Source organism: Trachemys scripta, chromosome 17 (assembly GCF_013100865.1).
Source record: "Trachemys scripta elegans isolate TJP31775 chromosome 17, CAS_Tse_1.0, whole genome shotgun sequence".
Classification (NCBI taxonomy): Eukaryota; Metazoa; Chordata; order Testudines; family Emydidae; genus Trachemys; species Trachemys scripta.
Genome location: NC_048314.1, coordinates 23,011,325 through 23,037,566, shown reverse-complemented (window position 1 = coordinate 23,037,566; position 26,242 = coordinate 23,011,325). Strand labels below are relative to the sequence as shown.

General features: G+C 38.3%; 1 protein-coding gene across 7 annotated transcripts in view; it reads left to right on the top strand.

Moving 5' to 3' along the window:
• DENND1A (DENN domain containing 1A) overlaps positions 1-26,242 on the top strand; it is a 358,648-nt gene that overhangs the window by 224,622 nt on the left and 107,784 nt on the right. For 5 of the 7 annotated variants that reach the window (XM_034793396.1, XM_034793391.1, XM_034793390.1 and 2 more), the window contains exons 12-13: positions 3,702-3,803; positions 16,415-16,540. In XM_034793396.1, the coding sequence (XP_034649287.1) occupies positions 3,702-3,803; positions 16,415-16,540 (228 nt within the window). The remainder of the gene's footprint in view (positions 1-3,701; positions 3,804-16,414; positions 16,541-26,242) is intronic. The other 2 variants (XM_034793394.1, XM_034793392.1) reach the window with 1 other exon arrangement.

The window sequence follows — 26,242 nt, the reverse complement described above, 5'->3', positions numbered from 1 at the left end:
TACAGGCCAGGTTTGTGATGGAATACATTCTTGACTCCGTCCAAGTTGCTAATGTATTTTAAGTGTCAGTCCATATCTTCCTGATCTGGAAGCATTTTGGATTCTATGTTTTCTTTTCAGAAGATCTTGTATTGTTGGATGTGTGCTTCACAGGAACTCACATTTCTAGGTCCCTGTAGAAGTGTAGTTTAGATAGATCAGATTTCATAAGAGGATGTTTCAAAATAAATAACATTGTGGGTTGAGATTACTATTAATTTTTCTCATCCAGCTGTCTGAATACGTCATTAGAACATGCTCAGGACCGTTACCTTGCTTCTTTGGCTGGTGGCAGCCTGGGTAGATGTAGAGAGAAGATCAAACTGAAGATCTGCTGAATAGATAGATAAATATGGTACTTGGATATTCCACTTACATATATGTGAATTTAAAAATTATATGTAGATACAGTTCCCAGGTTGGATGGAAAAATTGATTGTTAAGGGAATATTTAAATTCCATTATTGAAACCACCAGCAGAGCAGTTAATGTTGCTTAAGAGGGGAAATGAAATCTGGCAGTCTTCTGCTTCTTGGGTACTTAAACAGCAAAAGCTACCAAGGGCTATTCTTTTCAAAAAGAGGCTATGCTTTTCTTCTATTGTGCATCTGTGTACCATTGTAGGAAATGTAAACTTAAACATTCAGCAATCAATGCTTTGACTTGGGGATTGGGAACAGAGTCAAAAACCTCATTCCAGCTGACCATTGAGAAGAGGGTGTGTGCATTTGGGCTTATACTGTAGAACTTTTTTGCCTATGTGTACAAACAGAAAGATGGAAAGATTTTTGTTCCAGGAACAACATTTCAAATCTGTATCATTCCCATCCCTTTGTAATGGTTCTCTCATATGCTCATTTCCAGGAACCCTTCTGCTCCTCTGTGTTTGGTCCAGAAGACTTACAATTTCTAACTGAGTTCTGTAGCCCACAAAGTTCTTCCTCTAAAACTCTAGCTAGGCCTTTGAAGTGAAAAACCCAATAACATTTCTAAAAGGTTCAAAGGTCAGTCTTAGACTTAAATTTCCTAATCAGTTATCAATTTTTTCCATGCTAGACATCCACTTTCTTAGCAAATAAGTTTAGCCAAATATGTGTGGCCATGTAGTCTGTCTGTTTTGCCTTACAAAGATTGGTTTAAGATTTGAGCATCAGTTTGCTGTGGAGTTTGCTGCTCTTAAGGTATGTCTGCACAGTCGATGTTATAACGTGGCTGTGTAGTCACGTTAGGCTGTGTAGAGCTCTCCCAGCACTGTAATAAAACCACCTCCATGAGGGGAATAGCTACCAGCACTGGGAGTGCGGCTCCCAGCGCTGTGGCACTATCTACACTGCCACTTTACAGCGCTGAAACTTGCATCACTCGGGGGGTTCACACCCCTGAGTGAAGAAAGTTTCAGCCTTGTAAGTGGCAGTGTAGACAAGGCCTTAGACAACATATTATATGGGTAGCCACCCAAAAGAAATAACAGGAAAAGGGATTTTTCTCAAAGCCTTGTGAGTGGGGAGGCCTGTGTTAGAATCCTGGAAGTATTTTGTAATCTTTTGTGGTGTCCTGGAAATCCTAGAATTAAGGAAGAAAAGAATTCTAGCTTCCCTTTCACTCAGTTTATCTTTAACACTGTCCATTTTGCTAAATGTAATCTCATTTGTGAATGAGGAAGTGTTGGAAGTGCTAAGGCAAAGCCAGAGATGGTAAAGCGGATCCAAGGTTGGCCTTACTAGCAGTTCAGCAACTGGAAGAGCCAACTTTCTGTTTGCTATTTAAACAAATACTGAATTTTTAAAAAATTACTTACTTTGAGTCTCGATGCAGCTAGAAGTTGTGCTTTGAATCAGGATTGAAGGGGGAAACAAGAAGTAAATGAATGTTAGAAAAGTTTGAAATACCTCCTTGGTTGAATGATCTAGAAGGATATTATGATTCCTCCAGAAATCCCAGTACACAGGATGCTAAGAAACTTCTTTCTGCAGGTTAAAGATTTAATGAGAAGAAATAAGAACATAAGAACGGCCGTACCGGGTCAGACCAAAGGTCCATCTAGCCCAGTATCCTGTCTACCGACAGTGGCCAATGCCAGGTGCCCCAGAGGGAGTGAACCTAACAGGCAATGATCAAGTGATCCCTCTCCTGCCATCCATCTCCACCCTCTGACAGACAGAGGCTAGGGACACCATTCCTTACCCGTCCGGGCTAATAGCCATTAATGGACTTAACCACCATGAATTTATCCAGTTCTCTTTTAAACTCTGTTATAGTCCTAGCCTTCACAACCTCCTCAGGTAAGGAGTTCCACAGGTTGACTGTGCGCTGCGTGAAGAAGGACTTCCTTTTATTTGTTTTAAACCTGCTGCCTATTAATTTCATTTGATGACCCCTAGTTTTTGTATTATGGGAATAAGTAAATAACTTTTCCTTATCCACTTTCTCCACATCACTCATGATTTTATATACCTCTATCATATCCCCCCTTAGTCTCCTCTTTTCCAAGCTGAAGAGTCCTAGCCTCTTTAATCTCTCCTCATATGGGACCCGTTCCAAACCCTTAATCATTTTAGTTGCCCTTTTCTGAACATTTTCTAGTGCCAGTATATCTTTTTTGAGATGAGGAGACCACATCTGTGCGCAGTATTCGAGATGAGGGTGTACCATCGATTTATATAAGGGCAATAATATATTCTCAGTCTTATTCTCTATCTCCTTTTTAATGATTCCTAACATCCTGTTTGCTTTTTTGACCGCCTCTGCACACTGCGTGGACATTTTCAGAGAACTATCCACGATGACTCCAAGATCTTTTTCCTGACTTGTTGTAGCTAAATTAGCCCCCATCATATTGTATGTATAGTTGGGGTTATTTTTTCCAATGTGCATTACTTTACATTTATCCACATTAAATTTCATTTGCCATTTTGTTGTCCAATCACTTAGTTTTGTGAGATCTTTTTGAAGTTCTTCACAGTCTGCTTTGGTCTTAACTATCTTGAGCAGTTTAGTATCATCTGCAAACTTTGCCACCTCACTGTTTACTCCTTTCTCCATTTAAGAATAAGTTGAATAGGATCGGTCCGAGGACTGACCCTTGGGGAACACCACTAGTTACCCCTCTCCATTCTGAGAATTTACCATTAATTCCTACCTTTTGTTCCCTGTCTTTTAACCAGTTCTCAATCCATGAAAGGACCTTCCCTTTTATCCCATGGGAGCTTAATTTACATAAGAGCCTTTGGTGAGGGACCTTGTCAAAGGCTTTCTGGAAATCTAAGTACACTATGTCCACTGGATCCCCCTTGTCAACATGTTTGTTGACCCCTTCAAAGAATGCTAATAGACTAGTAAGACACGATTTCCCTTTACAGAAACCATGTTGACTATTGCTCAACAGTTTATGTTTTTCTATGTGTTGGACAATTTTATTCTTAACTATTGTTTGGAAAAACAAAACCAACAAATGTTAAACAACAAACACCGCGTGTGTGTGCGCGCGCGCACACACACACACACATACACACACAGAGTGAGGAATAGGAGGAAACCACTTGCTTCTTTTAAAGTATTTGGGGAATAGTGTAGTTAGCAGAATGTTATGTTATGATTTATGTTCCTTATGGATAAGATTTGACTTCCCTCCCCCTCCTTTTCTGACTTTGGTATTTTTTTAGAAAGTTAGAAATATGGCCCTGGAAGATGTGGTGATTCTTAATGTTGATACCAACACACTGGAAACTCCTTTTGATGATCTACAGAGCCTTCCCAATGATGTGGTACGTATAAATTGTTTGGATATTTTAAGCTACTGCATTACTAGAAATAGCAATCCTTTTTATCTGTTTAGTTTCTAACATGTGTCTGATGATGGTGCCAAAGACCCCATGTGTTCTGTTAAGTGAACTGCTTACCCTGTCTTTATCTTTTTTGCCTGACAGAATTTAGCAATCTTTGAGGGATATGGAACCCAATAGAATATCAGGAGGCTGAAACGTAGGTTGCTTTTTGCGCAACCCCTGAGTGACAGGGAGGCAAAGTTGACATTTGTGTTGGGAATGCTGCAACTTTGATTAAAATACCCAGTTAATATGTCAGATTCCAAGTCCTCTAAAAATTACAAAGTCTTGCAGGAAGAAAATATCTAATGTGAAACAAAACAAAAAAAGCCCAAATTCAAGCAGTTTTTTGGGGTGGAGCAGAGTGCTGTGGAAAGAGAGAATTTCAAGCCATACTTACGTGGTAAAAGAGCAATAAAGGACTGACATTTATTTTTGGAGATACCTTAATGAATCTTTTCCCCTGGTTTCCTCCAACTGGATCTCTGAATTTCAATCAGTGTCCTATTTTTTTTTTTAAACATAATTTTGAAATCAGGTCACTCGCTTCATAATCAATTACTAAGGGCTTGTCTACACTTACCGTGGATTGACACTGCGACGATCAATCCACCAGGGGTCAATTTAGCAGGTCTAGTGAAGACCCGCTAAATCGACTGCTGATTGCTCTCTCGTCGACTCCAGTACTCCACTGGAATGAGAAGCATAAGGTAAGTTGACAGGAGAGTTCCTCCCGTCGACCCAGCTTGGTACAATAAGTCGACCTAAGGTACGTCGACTCCAGCTACATTATTCACGTAGCTAGAGTTGCGTAACTTAGGTCAACTTAGCCCCATAGTGTAGACCTGCCATAAGACTGTTTTGTGATAATAATTCTGAACTATTATTCCTCTATACAGGCCTCCTTTCTCTGTATTGGTGGTGTACTTTAGTTCCATTTAAAATGTTTAAACTAATTTTAATGGTGTAGCATAAATGTTTGGTTCTTTAACTGTACTAAGACAAAGATGTGCCCAATTTACGTTGCACTGTATTGATGCCACCTGATAGTAGAGTATCTTTATTAATGAAGCTAAAAGAGGAGATGAGTGGCAAAGTGTGTAGAGCAAGTGCACTAGAAGCCATGTCTAGTCCAACTGGTGTCTTTTTGGGAGAAGACAGAAAAATCTGAGATTCTCTTACTAGTCACGCTCAAAATATTCAGTTGGCTATTAGGATCCATAATTTGTAAAGTGTGCTTCCTTTCACTTAATGACTTAAATAAAATCCTGTGTTAGTGTGCAGTTGAATATGAAATTGATGTGCAGAGTAGTTCAGAATGTAATCTGGTTCTTTTGTGGTTCAGAAGAAGTAAACTCAAGTAAGGATTTCTCTGTAGCCTTTCAATATTAGGGCTTGTCTACATTACCCGCTGGATCGATGGGCAGCGATAGATCCAACAGGGGTTGATTTATCGTGTCTAGTGTAGACACGATAAATCAACTGCCGAGCGCTGTCCTGTCAGCTCGGTACTCCACCAGGGCGAGAGGCACAGGTGGAGTCGACGGGAGAGCGTCAGCCGTTGACTTACCGCAGTGAAGACACCACGATAAGTAGATCAAAGTACATCGACTTTGGCTACATTATTCACCTAACTTAGATTGATTTCTCTCCTACCCCCCAGTGTTGACCAGGCCTTATATATAACAAGTGAACACTCGGCCATGCTTTGCCTTGTCATTCACCTGTTTGAAGCATAATTGTTATTGTGTGGTGACCGAAACGCAGGCTAGTGTTGCAGCTCATAGAAAAGTGGCAGTGTAACATTTTCAAGATTTTTTTCCCATAGGACCTGCTTGGAACATTTTGAAAAACTTCTTTAAAAATTTCAGACTGAAAAAGGAGTACCTTATATTTCACTCAAAAGATAGTCCTGTGTCCTGTGATGTCCATTTAATAGAGTACCAGACATTCACATGGAGGGCGCTTGCCTTCGTTGCAGAGATGATTGGCATCACAGTGATACTGAAATACCTTGCTCTGTCCCAGTTTGTTGTGGAAAGGTGGATTCTCTTTGCTGATAACGTTGTTTTCTGCTGCAATTTTCAGTAGGATGATCCTAGACTATGACTAATTTTTAATAAAGGGAAGCCCTATTTCATTTTTGTAGTAATTGTTGGATGCATTTTCCTGGTTAATGATGATTCTTGACTGTGAATCATTTAGCAGCAAGAACTAGAAGAGCAAACACTTACCTCCATGTACCCTCGCTCCCAGCATTAGCCTGTCACTTACTCAATTAATCCTCACCAGTCCAGATCCTCAGATCAAAATAAAAACCTATAACCGTAGCTTGGCTGCTGTGGTGAAGATCTGCTATCCAGATTGGATAGATAACTACCTACATGACACATATGTAATTTGTCCACAACATGACTTCTGGCTATGGGGCTTTGGGGCCTATAAAGAAGCAGTGTTTTGAGTTCTGACACACAGGGAGGTGAGCATTGTAGCTGTTTGCCTAGATAATTAATATTCATGTAATTTTGATGTACAGAATATCCATCTTTTTGATATTCTGCACTAACATGGCACAGCTGTTCCAATTGCAGTGCAATAAACAGAGATAGGAGGAATCTGGAGAACGTCAACCGATATGCAAGCCTCCCAACACCATGCATCCACCCTTACTCATCACTAGCATATTTCAAGCATTGCTGGTAAGAATAATTCAACATAGGAGAAGTCATTTATATTCACCCTGCATAGTTCAGCTCTAGGCCTGCCTGCTGTCTGCCAACTAGTTCCACTAGAGGTGTCGGCTTTTGTGTTGTGGGTAAGACCCCAGAATCCATTTCACACAGAACTCCAAACAGCCAAGAGTCAGAAATGGTTTTGGTCACTGCCTGGCTGTATTCATGAAGCAAAATTTCAGGGGGAGAAAAGTTCAGAATGTTGCTAGCCTGAGTCGCTTTAAAGTCACTAAATGAAAGGAAGTGGAACATAACTAAAAACATCTGTTCTCACCCTAGGGGTTCCAAGGCAGTAGCCTTGCAAATTGGGGATTGTTATCAGCAAGAGTGGCATATATCAAACTTCTAGAATTGCCACATTCAAAATGATGCCCCTATCCCTGAAGTGTTTCCATTTCTCTGCTGGGATAAGTCAAATGCATTGTTATAGCTTAATGCAAGTTACTTTGGATGATCATGTTTGCTGTAAGAACAATAATTTCCAGTTACCGTAGCCTGGTGAGAGACTATCCATGTCCATTGGAAAGTGACTTATTCCCTCAGGGCAGAAGCCAATCCAAGTAAGTTTCCCATTCATTGCACTGGGTAACTCATGAATGCTCACTGCTTGCCGCTGTGATATCTCTTCACTCCTCAGTAGTCTGCGATGTGACTCCTCCTTTCATCACTGTATATAGCCAGGTAGGCAGGAAGCAGTGAGTTATGTATGATTCTGTGCTCCCTGGCTTTTGTCAACATTTCAGTCTATTAAAGTTATTTCAATGCCTCTTTTTGGTATTAAATAGCTCTTCATTTTGACTTTACTCTTTGCATCCGAATCTGCCAGCTGGTCATCACTCATGCAAATATGCACAACCGTGGAAATGTCAAACTTGTAAATTTCATAGAATTATGTAAGAAATGTCTGGATACAGCGAATCCTGAGCCTCATATGTATATATGATTTGTCAACAATCAAGTATTATTAAATTTTATGGGACTTCATTAAAAGAGCTATTGCAGGAGCACTGTAGAACATCAGAAGAGACTTCACCAATAAACCGAAAACTTCAAGCTTTGGAATGTAATAAATTTTAAGAGACTTCCTTCCTTTCATTATTTACTTTTACTTCACGTTTATAACAGTAAAGAGTTGTGTTTTATTAGTTCAAAATTCTTGATTCAGTTTTCTGCAGGTCTGTTTAAAAGCTACATTTTCTCTTAGAGGATGTTTGGAGCATTGCAGAGGAAGTGCTGCTAGCAAATTCAATTAACTGGCATGACACACAAATAATGTACATGGTATATTTTTTTTCACAACTGCTATATAAACACAGCTGGGTTGAATATGTTTGGTAACAAAGACTTAACTTGAATCATTTTGCTTTTTGTAGTTAATGTTTGGAATCAGTATTTCTGTCTTATTCCTCATTTGTATTCCTCCTTGTTTCATTATTTTAGTTATCTAGATAATTAATTGTTCTCCTCTAGGTCTTTTCCTTTCCTTTAAACTGTATAATATTAGTAACTGACCACTAGAGAGCAGCTGTTTTTCTTTGCAAGAAGTGAATTTATGTCTGTTCTTTCATGCATCGTGTGTTTGGAACTGTAAGTGGATCAAGTTGTTCATCACAGCAGGGTGACTGTGAAGCTGATCTATTATACACTTTCTTCGGGGGAGGGAGGGGGAGATGGGGGAGATTCTGGCGAGTCTGTCTTTCCACTGGGCTCACTCCACATGGATGCATTTGTGATCTGTTGGAGGCTATGCCAGGCTATGTTAGCTGAGGGACTAAAAATATCGCTAACAGTTCCACAGTCATGAATAGCTGTTAAGGCAAACCATGCTTTCAGTATTGCAAGGTGATGTGAGCACTGAGCACTTCATTAACTCTTGAATATGTGCAAAATTTACTTTGGTGAATTAAATCCATTTGCATTCTGCAGAGATGAGTAACATTTACTTTGGTGTGTTCACTGGCACGCTATTCATGCAATAGGAAATGTTAATAGTCTGCTTGTTTTTCTGAACAACTCTTTTTGCTACATTGAAAAAAGAATCCCTTAAGTCCTGTGATTTTTCTGGAGACTTTTTCTGAGAGTCATACTTGGGTCTCACAATAATGACATTGCTGCCCAAACTGTGGTCTTTCCATAGTTCAGAGTGAGTTATTTGTTACCATTTCAGTCCTGGTATCTGAGTGAAAATGGGCTATTGTGAAAGGTCTCTCCAGTGAATGTGCATGTTACAGAGGTTGGATAACCTTGCGATAGTTCCAGTAGAATTGGATTAAACACCTAACAGAATGTCAGTGCTTTGCTCTGGCTTGACTCGACAGTACCTTCTAGCTATCAGACTTCCTGAATTGCCCAGGTCAGCTCCTTTGAAAATTAAGGTGCAAACGTCTGCATTAGTAGGTAAATGTTTGAAATGCTAAAGTCTGTCTCTGCTCAACTTTGTGTTTGTGATATTGCTGCATGTTGCTAATGATATGAGTGACAGAGAGCACTTTGAATAGCAATATCCCTTTTAAAATTGTCAATATTAAGAAAGGAGGTTTATTAAGAACTGTGATGATCTTCCAGTTGCATTTGCTGCTGGCATGTTTCCTACATACCTTTCTATGAGTTACAGCAATGGCTGAGGGAGTCAGTTTTTCTACTTTTATATACTTTGTACAGTGTCTATCAATTTATTTTTAAGTATTTCAAATTATAAGAGTGTCACATTGGAGTCTTAGTTGTAGACATCAGAGCTTCATATTATAAGGTATAATTACTTTAGTGCAAGAAATAAAAATATAAAGTTTAATCTTTCATTGTGCAATGTTTATTAGATTAAGGCCATTGATTTGTGATGCCTTGTATATTGCACCAAGGAGATCTTACTTGTCATATGTATTCATGAGTACTTGAAATTGGCTTCTGATTATTTTTGGCTGTCTGTAAATTATTTTTTGCATAGTATTCATATCCCATTTATTAGCAAGCTTTCACAATTAGGTGCTCTTACACTTTACTGTTTGTTTCTCCACTTTGTGGGAACTGAAACATGTTTTTTGAGATATCATAGCAACACTAACTTCTGTTTCTCAATTACAAATCCATTTTTGAAAGGTAACTTCCATTTATATTTTCTTTTTTCTGTTTGCAAGAGAATGTTTCTTTATTCATGTTGACAACTGAAAAGCCTTGGACCTAATTAAAAGAATTTCCACTAGCACCTTTACTGAACCATTTCATTATGCTGCATTGCACAGATTGCATTTTGAAACATGGTGATAGTTTCAATCTGACCTTTAAACCTGAACTGCCAGAAGTATAAAAATCTTCTTTAAAAACACTCCCAGGGTAGGCTGTATGTATATGTGGCTGTTTGGTTAGAAATAATCTTCGTAGTGAGTGGTCACCATCTTATTACAAAAAAAGAAAAAGCATTACCATCTCTTTAGGCAGAATACCAATCGCAGTTCAGTTTATGCAGTCTACTTTGTTTTATGTATTAATTTATTCTAGAGTAAACAAAGGAGCAGCTTTACTTTTGTTCACTCATCAGTCTCTCTAAATACATTATTTTTAATGCTTTGTTATTTAAGCTACATTATTTTACATTAAAAAGTGTAAAAAGTGGTTATTGTGGCAGACTTGATTGAAATGAGTAAATGTGTGAATCCATAAAACAAGCACACTGTAGTACCATGTTCAATTTAATTTTAAAGGAGGTGCAAAACTCTCCTCTTATACATACCACACAGGAATGGGTTTATTAATTTTTTTACGCCAGTTTTTATCAGTAAATAGTTAACACCTTCTATCTGAGGATTTCAGTGATTTAGAAATGCTAATTTATTAAGCCTCACAACACCCCAGTGAGGTATGTCATTATTCTACTTCTTTCATAAATGAGGAACCTAAGATGCAGAGAGGTTATGACTTGCTTTAGGCCACATTAAAAGCCTGTCACAGAGCCCGGAATAGAATCTAGATCTTCTGACTGCCATTCCTGGACTTTAGCATCAAGTGCATCTTTCCCCAAGTTTACGCTAATAAAAAAACACACTAACAATTTTTTGGGTTGATGATGAGATAGATACCTTCAAGATGTAGCTGCAGTGCAATCTTTTAAGAGAGACATAAATTAAAATAATCTATTTTTATGCTAACATAGAAAGCAAAAGCCAAGAAAATAAAAGTTACAGCAGTCACATGTCCTTTCAAACATGGGTGAGTTACAGATGAAAATAATAATTTTGCTTTTTTGTATCCTGTTCAGACTTGAAAATCTAATGGAGCTGTTAATGCATTTCGCCTATTGAGAGCGAGCTCTTTCACGGACATTATGGTTTCAGTTAAAGGAAATGAGCCGTAGATTATGGACATGATAGACCCCTATAACTGTTATGGTCTGTCATGTTAGTATGTGCTTAGAGGCTCTTTAATGCATGGATCATTGACATAAACTATAGCATTTGGATTTATAAGCAATGCTGGACACTTCCTTAATTCTCCATCTTATAGTTTGTAATAGCAATGTTAGTCCTCTTATGACAGATCACTTTAGTGCTTCAGAAAACATTAAAAATAAATATATAGAAATCTCTCTTTGTAATTGTATCTGGAACAAAAATTTGACACAAGCAAGTTAAACGTATTAGTATGGGTTACATTTCCTGCAATCCATATTGTAGCATGTCCCAGCGAAAAAGACATTACCTTTTTAGATTTTGAGAAAGATAAAGAAAAATTAGAAGGTCAATGTTTAAATAGGACAGCAGAATTGCAAGTTTAAAGAAAAGCTGTTCAATGAGGCCAAGCCCCCACTCATTGAGTAGACAATAAACAGGATTACACAGAGACAATGCATATATTGTATTTCTAGTGCTCTTAAAAATCCTCAGACTTCCTTATGGTTCCTGGCTTTTCTATGAGTGTGCCTAGCCAAAAGCCTGTCTTTTGAGCAGCAATGCACACTGGTAGCAAAAGTATTAAGACAGAGATCCTTTGGTAGAGTTTCAGAGACATGGAGGAGGCTGGGACACAGAGCTCTGATACCTGGAAAGAAACATTGAGATTTTCAAGGTAAATTGGGAAATCATATCTATCAGGTCATATCATGTGAGCTGACGGGCTATTTCAGAAAGGATGGCCAGTCATGCCTACTCGAGCAGGCAGGAGAATCTCAACACTAAAAATAACCTGGAGAGGAATTAGTTCATGGCTGAGATTTCATTAGTGATTCTTGCACAGAATGCAGCAAACATATTGTCCCAATACATATCTCAAGATGACACCTAAAGCTGAAACAAAAGAAGGCTTTCATATTTAGGCTTACATGATCTAGCTATTTCTATTACATTTGTCAGTATGAATTGCTTGCAATCATTCATTTTCTTCTGTAAATCAAGAGGACTGTTGGTTTCCTACACCCATTTTACCTCTGAAATCTACCCTCCATCCCATCTGTGGGACATCTTTCTGCCTTAAGCTGTGGCATTCTGTGTCATGTAAAGCAAAGGAAGCAGTAGCTGAGTCTCTTTCAGGAGTATGTGGTATTAGTACTCCTATATCTTCTGTCTTTTCACCAATTTCACTTCTGTGACATCTGTTTCAGGGGGCTTGTCTTCACTACAGCTGCTGGTTGATTTAAGCGGCACAATTTGAGTTATGTTAGTATAATTCAAGTTGACATTGCTTAGATCTACTTACTGCGGGGTCTACACTATGCTATGTTGACGGGAGACGTGTTGCCACTGACATTGCTTCCAGCTCTCGTTGAGGTGGCGTACAGAAATCGATGGGAGAGTGCTCTACCATCGATTGAGGGGGTCTCCACTAGACCCGCTAAATCAATGCCACTGCATCGTTTGCAGCAGCACCTATTTAGCTCTGTGGTGAAGACAAGCCCAAAGAGTGAACTTCTCCTGTCCCAGCGTCTTCAACACCAAAAATGGCTGCTGATGAAACGCAGTCATTGCAGCTCAGACACAGCAAGTTAAACATTAATGTGTGAAGAGGTTTTTTTAATCTTATGTCTCTGCTTGTGTTTGAGAAGCAAAAATGCTGTCAGTAACAATAGTATGTAAATATACACCCTTACTTCAGAAGTTATTGAGCTGCAAGCACTAAAAAGGAAAGACATCAAACTAAGTCACAACCTATTTATATATGAGAAATTTTGAAGTACAGGAAATGGTTATGGGTAATCCTTCAAAACTGCAGCCCTTGGACTATGGGGAGAAGACCAAAGAATAGTCGGGTAACCTGAATGCTTCAATAGTTTTTAAATTTGCCTGTGTAAGAGGATATACAGTTGATATTTGCTTAGTTACTATCAGTGAGTATTTCTTTGTGTAAATGGTAATGAGACCATTAGGACTATGTTCACCTGAAGTGCAGCTTTGTGAATCTGAGGTAATTAAACACCTCCAGTATGAAAGAGAAAGGGCAGTGAAGGTTAAGTGAGGAATAATCTGACGCACAGGTGGTGTAGAGCCTTTGAGAAGCAGGAAGAAAAGAGCCTCAGTTGATATCGACCGTTTCAAAGGATGGAAATGTCACCATTGTCATTGGGAGATGCTTTTGTCATTTTTATAGGTTTTCTTTTTACTTGAATAAAAACATTTCATTTAGAATTTCAGTTCAAGCTTTTAAAATACATTAAGGGATATGAGTGTGGTGACTCAGTCTTGATATCCTCAATCTTTTATTTCATATTTGTATTATGTAATCAGGATTGGGAACCTATTGTGGTAGGCATTCTACATGCATGCAGAATTTATTCTCTACATATTTTAGCTTTTTTTAGAATAAACTTATATAAAGCTACATATCTATCCGAAAATGTTTATAAACCACTTATAAAATATTTGTGGAATTTCATTTATATGGCAGGCATTCGTATTAAACTTTTTTCGTACCATTCACAAAAGGAAAAAAATCTTTACTAGTCTGATACTTAAACTCCAGAGAGAAAACACAGATCTTTGGGCCTGCTTATGATTTCTTGTTCCTGCACTAACGAACTAATGAACTTCATCAAATGTTTTTCTATACTTGTTTTTATAGAATTACTCTAGGCAGGCAAAGGGACCATGTTGACAATCCTATATTGAATAAAAAGAGCATATAAACTACGATATGTACTGTAATCAGGTCTGGCCAAAATAACAGGGATGATGTATCTTGTGTAGTGTCTCATCAAACATTGTACCTGACGTTTACAAATCCTTAATTCTTTCTCATCTCAGGGTTTCCTGCTCCCTTAATCTGACTTTAATTGTAGCTAAATATCACCTGTGCACGTTTGCCTCATACATCAGCATTTTAACTTCCGTAGGGTTGAAATGGTAGAGTAAAAACTAGAGTTGGTTGGAGGGGGGGAAGATTTTCCAATGAAACAGTTTCATCGAAAAATGCCAATTTGTGGAACCCCAAATTTTTTGCAAAAACACTTCAGGTTCCACAGATTTTTATCAGATCACAAGCAGGGTTCCAATAGAACCTTGTCTGGAGCTGGCAGGCTTCTGGGGAGCCTTCCAGGCTTCCAAGATCCATGGCTCCTGTGCAGATCCACCATGTAGGCTTCCTGCCACCAGTCAGTGGGGTCACTGGACGATCAAATTGCTAAGGGAGTACTTATGGAAGATAAGGCCATTGTGGAGAAGCTAAATGAATTATTTGCATTGATCACTGCAGAGGATATTGGGAGATCCCCACACCTAAGCCATTCGTTTTAGATGACAAATCCTAAGGAGCTTTCTCAGACTGAGATGTTAATAGGGAGGAGGTTTTGGAGTAAATTGATAAATTAAACAGTAGTACATCACCAGGAATATGATATTCATTCAAAAGTTCTGAAGGAACTCAAATATGAAATTCCGGAATTATTGACTGTGGTATGTAATGTGTTGCTTACATCAGCTTCTGTACAAGATGACTGGAGGGTAGCTAATGTAACATCTATTTTAAAAATGGCTTCAGAGGTGATCTGGCAATTACAGGATGGTAAGGCTAACTTCAGTCCCAGCAGATTGGTTAGTAAAAAACCAAAATTATCAGACACATAGATAAAAACGTTGTGTCGGGGAAGAGTCAACACAGCGTTTGTAAAGGGAAATCGTGCCTCACCAATCTATTAGAATTCTTTGAAGGAATTAACAAGCATGTGGACCAGGGTGATTCAGTTGGTATAGTGTACTTGGACTTTCAGAAAGCCTTTGACAAGGTCCCTCATCAAGGGCTCTTAAGCAAACTAAGCAGCCATGGGATAAGGGGAAAGGTCTTGTCATGAATCAGTAACTGGTTAAAAGATAGGAAACAAAGGGTAGGAATAAATCGTCAGTTTTCACAACGGAGAAAGGTAAATAGGAGATGTGTACTAGGATCTGTACTAGGACGAGTGCTGTTCAACATATTCATAAATGATCTGGAAAAAGGGGTGAGCAGAGAGGTGTCAAAGTTTGCAGATGATACAAAATTACACAAGATAGTTCAGTCCAAAGCTGGCTACAAAGAATTACAACGGGATCTCTCTAGATTGAGTGACAAAATGGCAGATTAAATTCAGTGTTGAAAAGTGAAAAATAATGTACATGGGAAAAAATGATCCCAGGTAGACATACAGAATGATGAGGTCTAAATTAGCGGCTACCACTCAAGAAAGAGATGTTGGAGTCATCTTAGATAGTTCTCTGAAAACATCCGCTCAATTTGCAGCAGCAGTCAAAAAGGCTTACCAAATGTTAGGAACCATTAGGAAAGGGATAGATAATAAACCAGAATATATCATAATGCCACTATACAAATCCATGGTACACCCACACCTTGAAAATTGCATGCAGTTCTGGTCATCTCATCTTGAAAAAGATATATTAGAATTTGAGAAGGACAACCAAAATGATTGGGGGTATGGAACAGCTTCCATATGAGGAGAGATTAAAAAGACGGGGTGGGAATGTTCAGCTTAGAAAAGAGATTAGCATATCACCCATTAGCTGAATTCTTTAAAATCAAGAATGATATGGAGAAAGTTAATAGGGAAGTGTCTATCCCTTCCCAGAACACAAGAACTAGGGTCACCCAGTGACATTAACAGGCAGCAATTTTAAAACTGAACAAAAGAAGTATTTCTTCACACAATGCACAGTCAACATTTGGAACTTGTTGCCATGGGATGTTGTGAAGGCCAAAGTACAAGTGGGTTCAAAAAAGAATGAGACAAATTCATGGAGAATAGGTCCATTAATGGCTATTAACCAAGGTGCACAAGGATGCAACTCAATGCTCAAGATGTCCCTAAACCTATAGCTGCCAGAGGCAGGGACTGGGCGACAGGATGAATCACCTGATAAGTTTCCCTTTTCTGTTGATTCCCTCTGAAGCATCTGTCACTGGCTGCTGTCAGAGACAGGATACTGGTCTCAATGGGCCATTGGTCTGAACCAGTATGGCTGTTCTTATATGCTGAAACTAAGGGAATGAAGTTCATTGGTGGGTCCTGAGGGGGAATATGTGCAACTGTACAGACTGCCTCGAAAGAACACCAAAATCCTTATAGCTTTAAACATTTAACAATAGATGAAAATAAGGCAGGCTTTAAAAAACATGTCCTTATCTTCCTGCAGTCCTGCCTGCAGGCTTCCAAGCAGAATGTAATCATCTGCTAGTGGGCCAAAACAAGTAGCTGAAAATGGAAAACTCCAGGGTTGTACTTGGTGTCATTCTTCCTCACAAGTGCAGCGGATGCTGGGACACTTTGTGAAACTTTTTTGGCTAGTTCCCAGTTCAGTAAGTTATTTGTTTATGCTATGAGGATGATCTAGAACTGTTGTGTACTTACAGGTTTCTGCACTCAAGAACAGATTAAAGAAAGTCTCCACAACAACTGGGGATGGTGTGGCAAGAGCATTCCTAAAAGCCCAGGCCTCTTTCTTTGGGAGCTACAGAAATGCACTGAAAATTGAACCCGTAAGTAGGACATCAATATGTTAACACAAATGCAGATGTGTAGCCGTGTTGGAAATTGTCCAAAAGCTGTTTGTATGCAAAAGGAATGGAGTGGTGAATAATACTAAGGATACTATCAGAGCTGTCAAGCGATTAAAAAAATTAATTGTGATTAATTGCACTGTTAATAATAGAATACCATTTATTTAAATACTTTTGGATGTTTTCTACATTTTCAAATGTATTGATTTCAATTACAACACAATAAAAAGTGTTCAGTGTTCACTTTATTTTTTATTACAAATATTTGCATTGTAAAAAACAAAAGAAATAATATTTTTCAATTCACCTAATACAAATACTGTAGTGCAGCCTCTTTATCATGAAAGTTGAACTTACAAACGTAGAATTATGTAAAAAAAAAAAAAAATGCATTCAAAAACAAAACAAGTCCACTCAGTCTTACTTCTTGTTCAGCCAATCACTCAGACAAGCAAGTTTGTTTACATTTGCAGGAGATAATGCTGCCCGCTTCTTGTTCACAATGTCACCTGAAAGGGAGAACAGACATTAGCATGGCACTGTTGTAGCCGGTGTCACCAGATATTTACAAGCCAAATGCGCTAAAGATTCATCTGTCCCTTCATGCTGCAACCACTATTCCAGAGGACATGAATCCACGCTGATGACAGGTTCTGCTCGATAATGATCCAAAGCATGTTCATTTTCATCATCTGAGTCAGATGCCCCTTGCAGAAGGTTGATTTTCTTTTTTGGTGGTTCGGGTTCTGTAGTTTCTACATTAGAGTGTTGCTCTTTTAAGACTTTTAAAAGCATGCCCACACCTCGTCCCTCTCAGATTTTGGAAGGCACTTCAGATTCTTAAACCTTGGGTTGAGTTCTGTAACTATATTTAAACATCTCACATTGGTACCTTCTTTGAGTTTTGTCAAATCTGCAAGTGACAATATTCTTAAAATGAACAACATGTGCTGGGTCATCATCCGAGACTGCTATAACTTGAAATATATGGCAGAATGCAGGTAAAACAGAGCAGGAGACATACAGGTCTCCCCCAAGGAGTTCCTTCACTAAGTAATTAACACTTTTTTTTTTAAACGAGCATCATCAGCATGGAAGCATGTCCTCTGGAATGGTGGTTGAAGCATGAAGGGATATATGAATCTTTAGCGCATCTGGCATGTAAATATCTTGTGACGCCGGCTACAAAAGTGCCATCCGAATGCCTGTTCTCCCTTTCAGGTGACATTGTAAACAAGAAGAGGGCAGCATTATCTCCTGCAAATGTAAACAAACTTGTTTGTCTGAGCAATTGGCTGAACAAGAAGTAGGACTGAGTGGACTTGTAGGCTCTAAAGTTTTACATTGTTTTGTTTTTGAGTTCAGTTATGTAACAAAAAAAATCTACATTTGTAAGTTGCACTTTCACGATAAAGAGCTTGCACTACAGTACTTGTGTGAGGTGAATTGAAAAATACTATTTCTTTTGTTTATCATTTTTACAGTGCAAATATTTGTAATAAAAATAATAGTGAGCACTGTGCACTTTGTATTCTGTGTTGTAATTTAAATCAATATATTTAAAAATGTAGAAAAACATCCAAAAATATTGAATACATTCAATTGATATTCTATTGTTTAACAGTGTGATTAAAATTGTGATTAATCATGGTTAATTTTTTTAATCACAATTAATTTTTTGTGTTAATCGCATGAGTTAACTCCAATTAATTGAGAGCCCTAATTATAAGGCTTTTATGTAAATCAATATTGCAAACTCAGCTGGAATGCTGCATGTGATATTGGTTACTGAATCTCAGAAAGGAGATTGTAGAAATAGAAGGGTTCACCAAAGAGGAATGAGAGATAAAGGGCCTGGAAGAACTCTTGTATAAAGAGAGATTGAAAAGAATTAGGATTATTTACTTTAGAAAGGAGATGATTCAGAGGGGACACGATAGAAGTATGTCAAATAATAAATGGTGTGGAAAAGGTAGATTAGGAACCTCTGTTCACCCTGTCTCCTAACACAAAAATAAGGGGATATTCATTGAAATTTAAAAGGTGGAAAATTTAAAACAAATAAAAAGAAATACTTTTTCACACCACATATACTTATACTGTGGAACTCAGTGCCATAGGAAGGCATTGAGAGCAAGAATTTAGCAAAATTCAAAAGGAGATTTGATATTTATATGGATAGCGACAATAGCCAGAGTCGTTATATTTAATAACAAAAAAGTTTTGAAGGGATAATAATCCTAATACTTCAGGGATTAAGCCAATGTCTAACTATTATAGACCAGGAGGAGACCTATGTGAGGGCTGATTATCCCACATCTACCTACTGTGGAGTTCTTGTACTGTCTTCTGAAGCATTTGGCAATGACTACAGTCAGAGACACTTTACTGGACTAGATTGACCTCAGTTCTGATCCAGTCTGGCAATACCTCTATTCCCATGTAAGGGTTTTATGAAGCTCTTGTCATGGTGATTGGCCTCCCCTGAGGACACAGAATATTTTTGTAGTCCTATTGGCCTATGACAGATAGGGACTGTGTAGATGATATTATGAACAAGTTAGCTATAATGCACAAGGTTTGAGCCAGAAGGCACATAGAGGATGGAAGGGGCTAATAGCTTAATGATCTGTAGAATATCTCTAACAGTCTTAGTAAGAGTCCTGTTCCCTTCCTCAAAACAGAGGAGACTACCACACAGGTAAATTAAAGCAAAATGTGGGGATATTTTTAACCCGATGTTCAGGCACTCATTAAGGCCACTGCAGTTTAGACTAATGGGAGGTGCACAAGAAAATCCCCACCGAGTGGAGAATGTACCTTTTGCCGTAATGCTTTCATCCATGATTGTTTTTCCTTGAGCATTCAAGGATCAGAATGGAGAATTGGTGGCTGCAGTGAGGAGCAGGAATAATATAGGGAGAGGCTGAGTTGGAGTAATGGGGGATGGATGGGTTAGTGATGACTCAAGAAAGGGTGCTGTCTTCTGCATTCTGTCTTTAGGGATGAATACAGGATTCTGGTATGCAGGCATGTAAACAAATTTCACACACACTGTTTTAGAACAAAAGACAGAATTTGGGCTACAGATGTTGTTTTTTGATTTCCTTATATTTTCCCTGTCCCCTTCATTACTGCACTTAATATTTTGCATACTATGAATTATTTGTGGATTTCATAAAGCTGGAGGGAAGGAAATAGTTTGATCAGATTTTTAAATGGTCCTATCCAACATCTTCAATGAATGAGCAACATTCCACTCAGACATATTCACTGTTCAAAAATAACACTATTGAATTCAGCAGAGCTGAGTCAGTTGCTCCTATTCTGATAGCAAGGATATATGCATGCATTTATATGTGTATAAATATAATGCATTTGATCTATCTGTGTATGGCTCACAAAAGTATCAAGTGTGAATGTTATGCTTTTAAAGTACCAAATATGAACTAACAGGGGCTACTTTAATTCCCATCCATATAATTAACAAAAGTGAAAGCAGCAAGGCAGCCTGGCTGTAAGCCTCCTTTATCCATGTCAAGCAGACACCGACTTCCCCTCATTCGTTTAGGCCTTTCTTGCTCTCTGACACTCCTCCCACTAGTTGCCAGGCAACTCTAGGAGTATTGGTGTGCGTGCTGCTTGGATATGTGTGAGGGATTAACTAGTTAAGGTTGGGGTTTTTATGAAGAAGAATAAAATTTTAAATTGCTTTACTGGGAATAACATCTGGTATTTTGAAGGCTGAACATTACAGATGAGATATCAAAATTGGTTGATGATGACACACACCTTTGAATCTACAATTCCCTCTTTTAGGGAGAGCTAATCTGAACAAGTAAAAAGCCTCATTTGGTTTGCACATTATTCCCACAAACAGAAACTCTAAACATAATTGAAAAGTCCCATTGTACAAATATGTCTTAAAAACCCTATTTTATAGGAGATTCTTAGTCTGATCTCAAAGATCAGGGAATATGAAGGAACAGCAATTTCTAAATCCTTATATGCGTGATCTCATAACAATATAACATTTTTGATGCTGTAACAACGATGTTCTATGAAAACAGAGCAGCTTTGTATACTAGAACCACCTCGATGGAGTTGGCTAGAATGCTATGTTCAGACCCCACACTTTTCAAACTGTCTTAATGGACTGGTAATTAAAGCATAGGTCTAGGAGTCAGGTGACCTGGATTCTGTTACCAGTTCCGCCAAGGACTTCCTGCATACTCTTGGCCCAATCATACAATCCATGAATACCTCAGGGTTTCTTCTGTAAAATACTGATAACTTATCTACTTCAGTGTAGAGGGATGGTTTTGAAGGGTGCAGTGCATTGGGAATTAGTTCAAATTCTATTGGGGAAAAACTTTAAATTTTGTCTGATACATAGTGAATGTCAGAGTGCAGAACATAGTTCCAGACTGATCACCCATACAGTCAAACTGTGAATAGATTGACACCTCAGCTTGAACCATTATGGGCCAAATCTCTGTTTATAAGAGCACAAGCATAAGTAAGGGTACGTCTACACTTACCTCCGGGTCCGGCGGCAGGTAATCGATGTTCTGGGATAGATTTATCGCGTCTGGTCTAGACGCGATAAATCGATCCCAGATCGATCCCAGAAGTGCTCGCCGTCGACGCCGGTACTCCAGCTCGGCGAGAGGAGTACGCGGCATCGACGGGGGAGCCTCCCTGCTGCGTCTGGACCCGCGGTAAGTTCGGACTAAGGTATTTCATTAACGTAGCTGAATTTGCGTACCTTAGTCCGAAGTGGGGGGTTAGTGTGGACCAGGCCTAGGAAACAAGCAAGGGGATGCAGGAGAGTTGCCAGTCAGCTTTAGGAAATTCTCCTTTGTCAACATCTTGGTCACCTCTCAGCCTATTTCATTCACTCAGACATCATCCATGTGGTCAAACAGTATTCAGCGTGAGGAGAAATGTTCCCTCATGATGGAGGATTGAACAGGTCTGGTCAAGGCAGAAGCTCACTTTCTTGTGCTGCACTGCTGAGACATCTTCAGCTGCTGAATCTCATTCTGGTTTGGCAGGAGTCCAACAGATGTTTGTGGACTGGAAGAACCCTACAACTGAAAAAGCTCTTCATGGCAACATTTTCCAAATGATGAAGGTTTTAGTTTTAATTCACATTTGCTATAGTTAACTTTCAAAACTATGTCACTGAATTTAACAGGGTCAAATTAAATTGTTCTGGGTGTTTTGAAATGAATTGAAAAACAAATGGAAGAAGCAGCTTTAGGCAAAGGCCTTCTAAGAGGACGAGTAATATTTTCAGATATTTCAACCTGGTCTGCCTTTGATACTGTCTTTTCTAACATTATTTCACTCTTCAGCATGTCAGTATAAACGTGCACCTAGGCAATATTGGACGTGATCTGTGGAGATCCCACCTCTTACAGAATCACAGTATACAGTGAACAATGAGTGCTAAATAGGAAAATAATTGCCAGGAAAGCGCTGCTCTTAATTTTGGGGAGTGCTAATTTTATAAGACGGTTTACTGACGTAAACTAGCGCATGTGATGTGTACAGACTTTTGGGAGCAAGCAAAGTGGGATCATGCTGCTAGATCTTTACTTTTTTATTTTTTCTTTGTGGCCCAAAATTTGTCAAAAGATGGACTCCCAAACACTTGATATATTTAGGAAACATGTTAATTCGGGCTGACTAGAAAATAAGAATTCCGTTTTGCAAAAGAAATAATAATAATAATAAAAAAAAATTGGGGGGGAGGGTTGAAATTTGTTTTTGATACACCTCGGAATGAAAATGAGACCTTTCAAAAATTTTCACGGAAAAGGACAAGAGACCCATCCCGGAATAGCTAATAGCTCAGAGATTAGGGCACCTCATTTAGGATGCAGAAGACCTAGGTTCAAGTCCCTGTTCTGCCTGATTCTGACTCAGTCACTCTCTTTCTCTCTTTGGCCCAATGACTATTTAAAGTATGTATACAAAGTGGAACAATTCCAGAGGAGAGAAAGAGAGAGACTGACAATAGCCACCAGTGTTTAGGGATGTTGGAGACCCAAATTCAAATCCCTAGTTTGCCTGATTTGAAGCAGGGGCTGGAACCTGGGTCTTACACATCCCTAACTATTGAATTACTAGCTTTTCTTGTGTGTGTGTGTGTGTGTGTGTGTGTGTGTGTGTGTGTGTGTGTGTCTCTCTCTCTCACACACACACACACACACACACACACTCTCTCTCTCTCTCTCCACCCCCCCCCTTCAGAAATTCCATCTTGTACCTGAGAACCCCTTCCAATTAAATTTTTCTGCAAAACATTTCAGTGTCGACACACAGCATTTGTTGGGGAAAAAATTCCCAACCAGCTCTAATGTTATCAGATCTTTTATTACATGGAGCCTCTCATCCTAAAGGTTATGAGGTTACATACTAGACATATAAGACAATACTTTGACCAGCAGTTAGTTGTGATGTTAAGCTATCCACTGTCTTTAGTAATCTAGAGCTTTTGAATTAGGAAGTATTTCTAGATTGTAGAATCTACAACACTACATTTAAGCACAAAGACTAATGTAGTAAAATTACTGATGCATTCACTGCCCACTGAGTTTTTCTGTAACAGTTCAATGTCAAATCTTAAACCATGGAAGAATTTGTCACATATGGTGTATATACTGTTCTCCGCTTCTCTGTTAAATAAAGTACATAAAGAGGCAACGTATTTATCTTTATTGAGGTAAGATTTTACCCTTAGATATATTACCTACAGTTTTAAAAGACATCTACCTTTCTGACATCACAGATGCCTCCTATTGTTAACCTGAATGATTATGTTGAATTTTTGTGATTATTAATTCTTTACATCTTTTAAGAAGAGATGAATTCATGATCATCTTTCAAATACTAAAGCCCGAAAATTGGGTCATCCTCAAAAGAAATAAATATAATATTTTGTTAAATATTTATAGCTACATACATGTTGGTAATTGTAGAGAAAGACAGAGTCAAGACTTTCAAGTTTGTCTCATCAAAAATGTTAACTATGCTCTTTCCTGGAGTGACACCTAGTGGTTAGAGCAAGCATTTCCTCACTTTTCTTTCTCCTACATAGTTAATATTCATATTCTCTTATTAAGAAACAAATGTAATAACACCTATGATAGAGATCAGCGTACTAGACAAATTCCATGAAAAGGAGTAATATTTAGGGCACAGTATAATAGAATGTATAGGTTAAAAAATTGTATCTTGCAGAACAGCCTACTTTAAACTACAGGTGAGTGCTTGCACGTTAGAGGCATGTCACTTTATCTGAATATCTGACTCGTCTACTGAGTTTGACATGCCATCTTCTCAAAGGACTGGCATTGCTATCTCTTTTGTTTCCATTGGGGCAGGTATGGATTTTCAATTCTTTGCTGTCTGCCTTGCGGTTAATCCCAGCACAAGTCAGTGTCTGCCATGTTCCAAAGACTTTACCCCTGTAGGATGGTGGCAGTAGCTGATGAGCTTACATGAAAAGATACCTGTGCTACCTCTCTTTTGTCCACATTTGTATTTCCTGAATTCTTCCATTAGAATCATACCCGCGGACTAGAATATTTTCTATTTGATAGAAGGGTAGATAGAGGATCTTGTTTACCTGTATTTTGTTTACTAGGCCACATTAGTAATCTGGGCAAATATTTCTCCTTTTACATCTTGGTTCTGATCAGTAATATTTCATTGGCATTAGTGTGACATGAGTTTAAACTTCCTCTGGACCCTTTTTCTCATGTGGTATCTTATACCTTTCATAGATAAACTGGGAAAAAAGACTTAATTTTCCAATCCTATTTAGACTCTGAAATCTAATTCTGAAGGACCCATTCTAAGTTTAGTGTCCTCTCTAGAATTTCCTTCTGAGTTTGCTATTATCATATGCAACCATATATATAAAAGTTGTCGTTTCTCTAAATGACACTCTGTATACTTGATATGATAGGTATATGAACTATGACATAAACTCTTAAATAGACCCTTTTTCTTCTGACAAGGTGTTTGAGAACTCTGACTGGAGTGATGCTCTCTAATGTGCACTGAGAAAAGTATGGGTCTTGGTTTGCTATTTTTTAAGGAGCTGGCCTAGTTCACCAGAGATTTAGTAATCCTTTTGTCAGGGTGTTGAACTTCACATTCTTTGCAAAGTATTTTTTGCGTTCATTACTGTGTTGCTTTTCTCTTATTTACAAAATCTGTTTAATCCTCCATTTTAAGAGGATTGTGAGGACCCTATATCCAGTTCTGGTAAGAAGGCAACTCTCTTCAGCTCAGTGGGTCTGTTGTGACATCTGTATGTGTTTTAATATCTGCCAGCGTATGGCATGTTGCCCCTCTACTTTCAGACACCCTCTATGGGGGTGTGAAATGACTAATATAGTTATTCTACTATCCTTGGTGAGGACTATATTACATCTCCTCATTGGCTCACATTGTTTTCTTAATAAGGTCTAATCAAGTCCTTTAGCATTCTGCCCTACTGCATAGTCTTCGTCTTTCTAGCTAGATCAGAGTGTTGTCATTACTTCATTCAGACCTCTGTCCTGCGTATTGAGGCACCCCTGGTTACTCAGCAGGACTATACTGTTTCTTAATAAAAGGAATGGTTTGTAGTGGTTAGAAAAAAAATAACTTCAGGCTGCCCACAGATTATATATTTCATAGTCAAACAAAATGAAAAAGATTTTGAGCCAAATATTGCCCTTCCATACCATTGTCGTCATCTTATTGAGAGGGACCTCTGGATTTGTAATCTGCTTTTAACTCTGGCACTGCATTGCATTCATTCTTTGTGACCCTATTTTTGTAGGCCCCGTACAAATCAAAACTGTTTTGTGTTGTCACTGCTGGCTCTGCAGCATCAGTGAAGCTACTATATTCTTCCCAGATCTGTGTCGGCATCAAACAATAGGTATTAAAGTGATAGGGGATATGTGTGTGTGTGTGTGTTGTTTTAAAGAGCCAATTGATGTTTTCTGTTCCATTCAAAACATATTGGAGAATGTTTTGCAAAGAAAACAGCAGCAATAAAATTAATAGGGAACAATATTACTGAAATTTTAAGATAATAATTAATAAAAATATAACTGGCATAGATAGTTACTTGTATCCCTACAGTGGTTCTGATCCTGTACAAGATTGCTGGTAATTTTAAATGATACAAGAGTTTATCACAGGTTTTCTGTATAACCTAGATATTTCAAGTTAAATAATAGTAAATAGATATCACATTGACAATTATTTGGTTATAACAAGTAAATGTCTTCATGAAATCTTAATTAGTTTCCTTTCTGTCCACATTGTTGATTTATTTTACATTATACTGGTTTATCAGAATGAACAATAACTTGTTGTGTAACTGGTTCATTTATGAATGACTTAACAGTTCTGAATTGATTTGGATCGAATTTAGTTTAAATCATATCCAGATACATCCAGCTAAAACTAAATACCGAATCTCAGTGGACAGAAGCAAATGTACCTTTCCACTTCCACACACATCATGCACTTTCCATGATGACGTTAATTGGTAATTTACTAAGCCTGACAAGGAGGACTGAATGTTCAGGTTTATTTTTAACCCACCCACTGCATTTCTTAAAGATAGTGGGCAAATATTATTTGCCAGGTGCACTGAATGTCAGA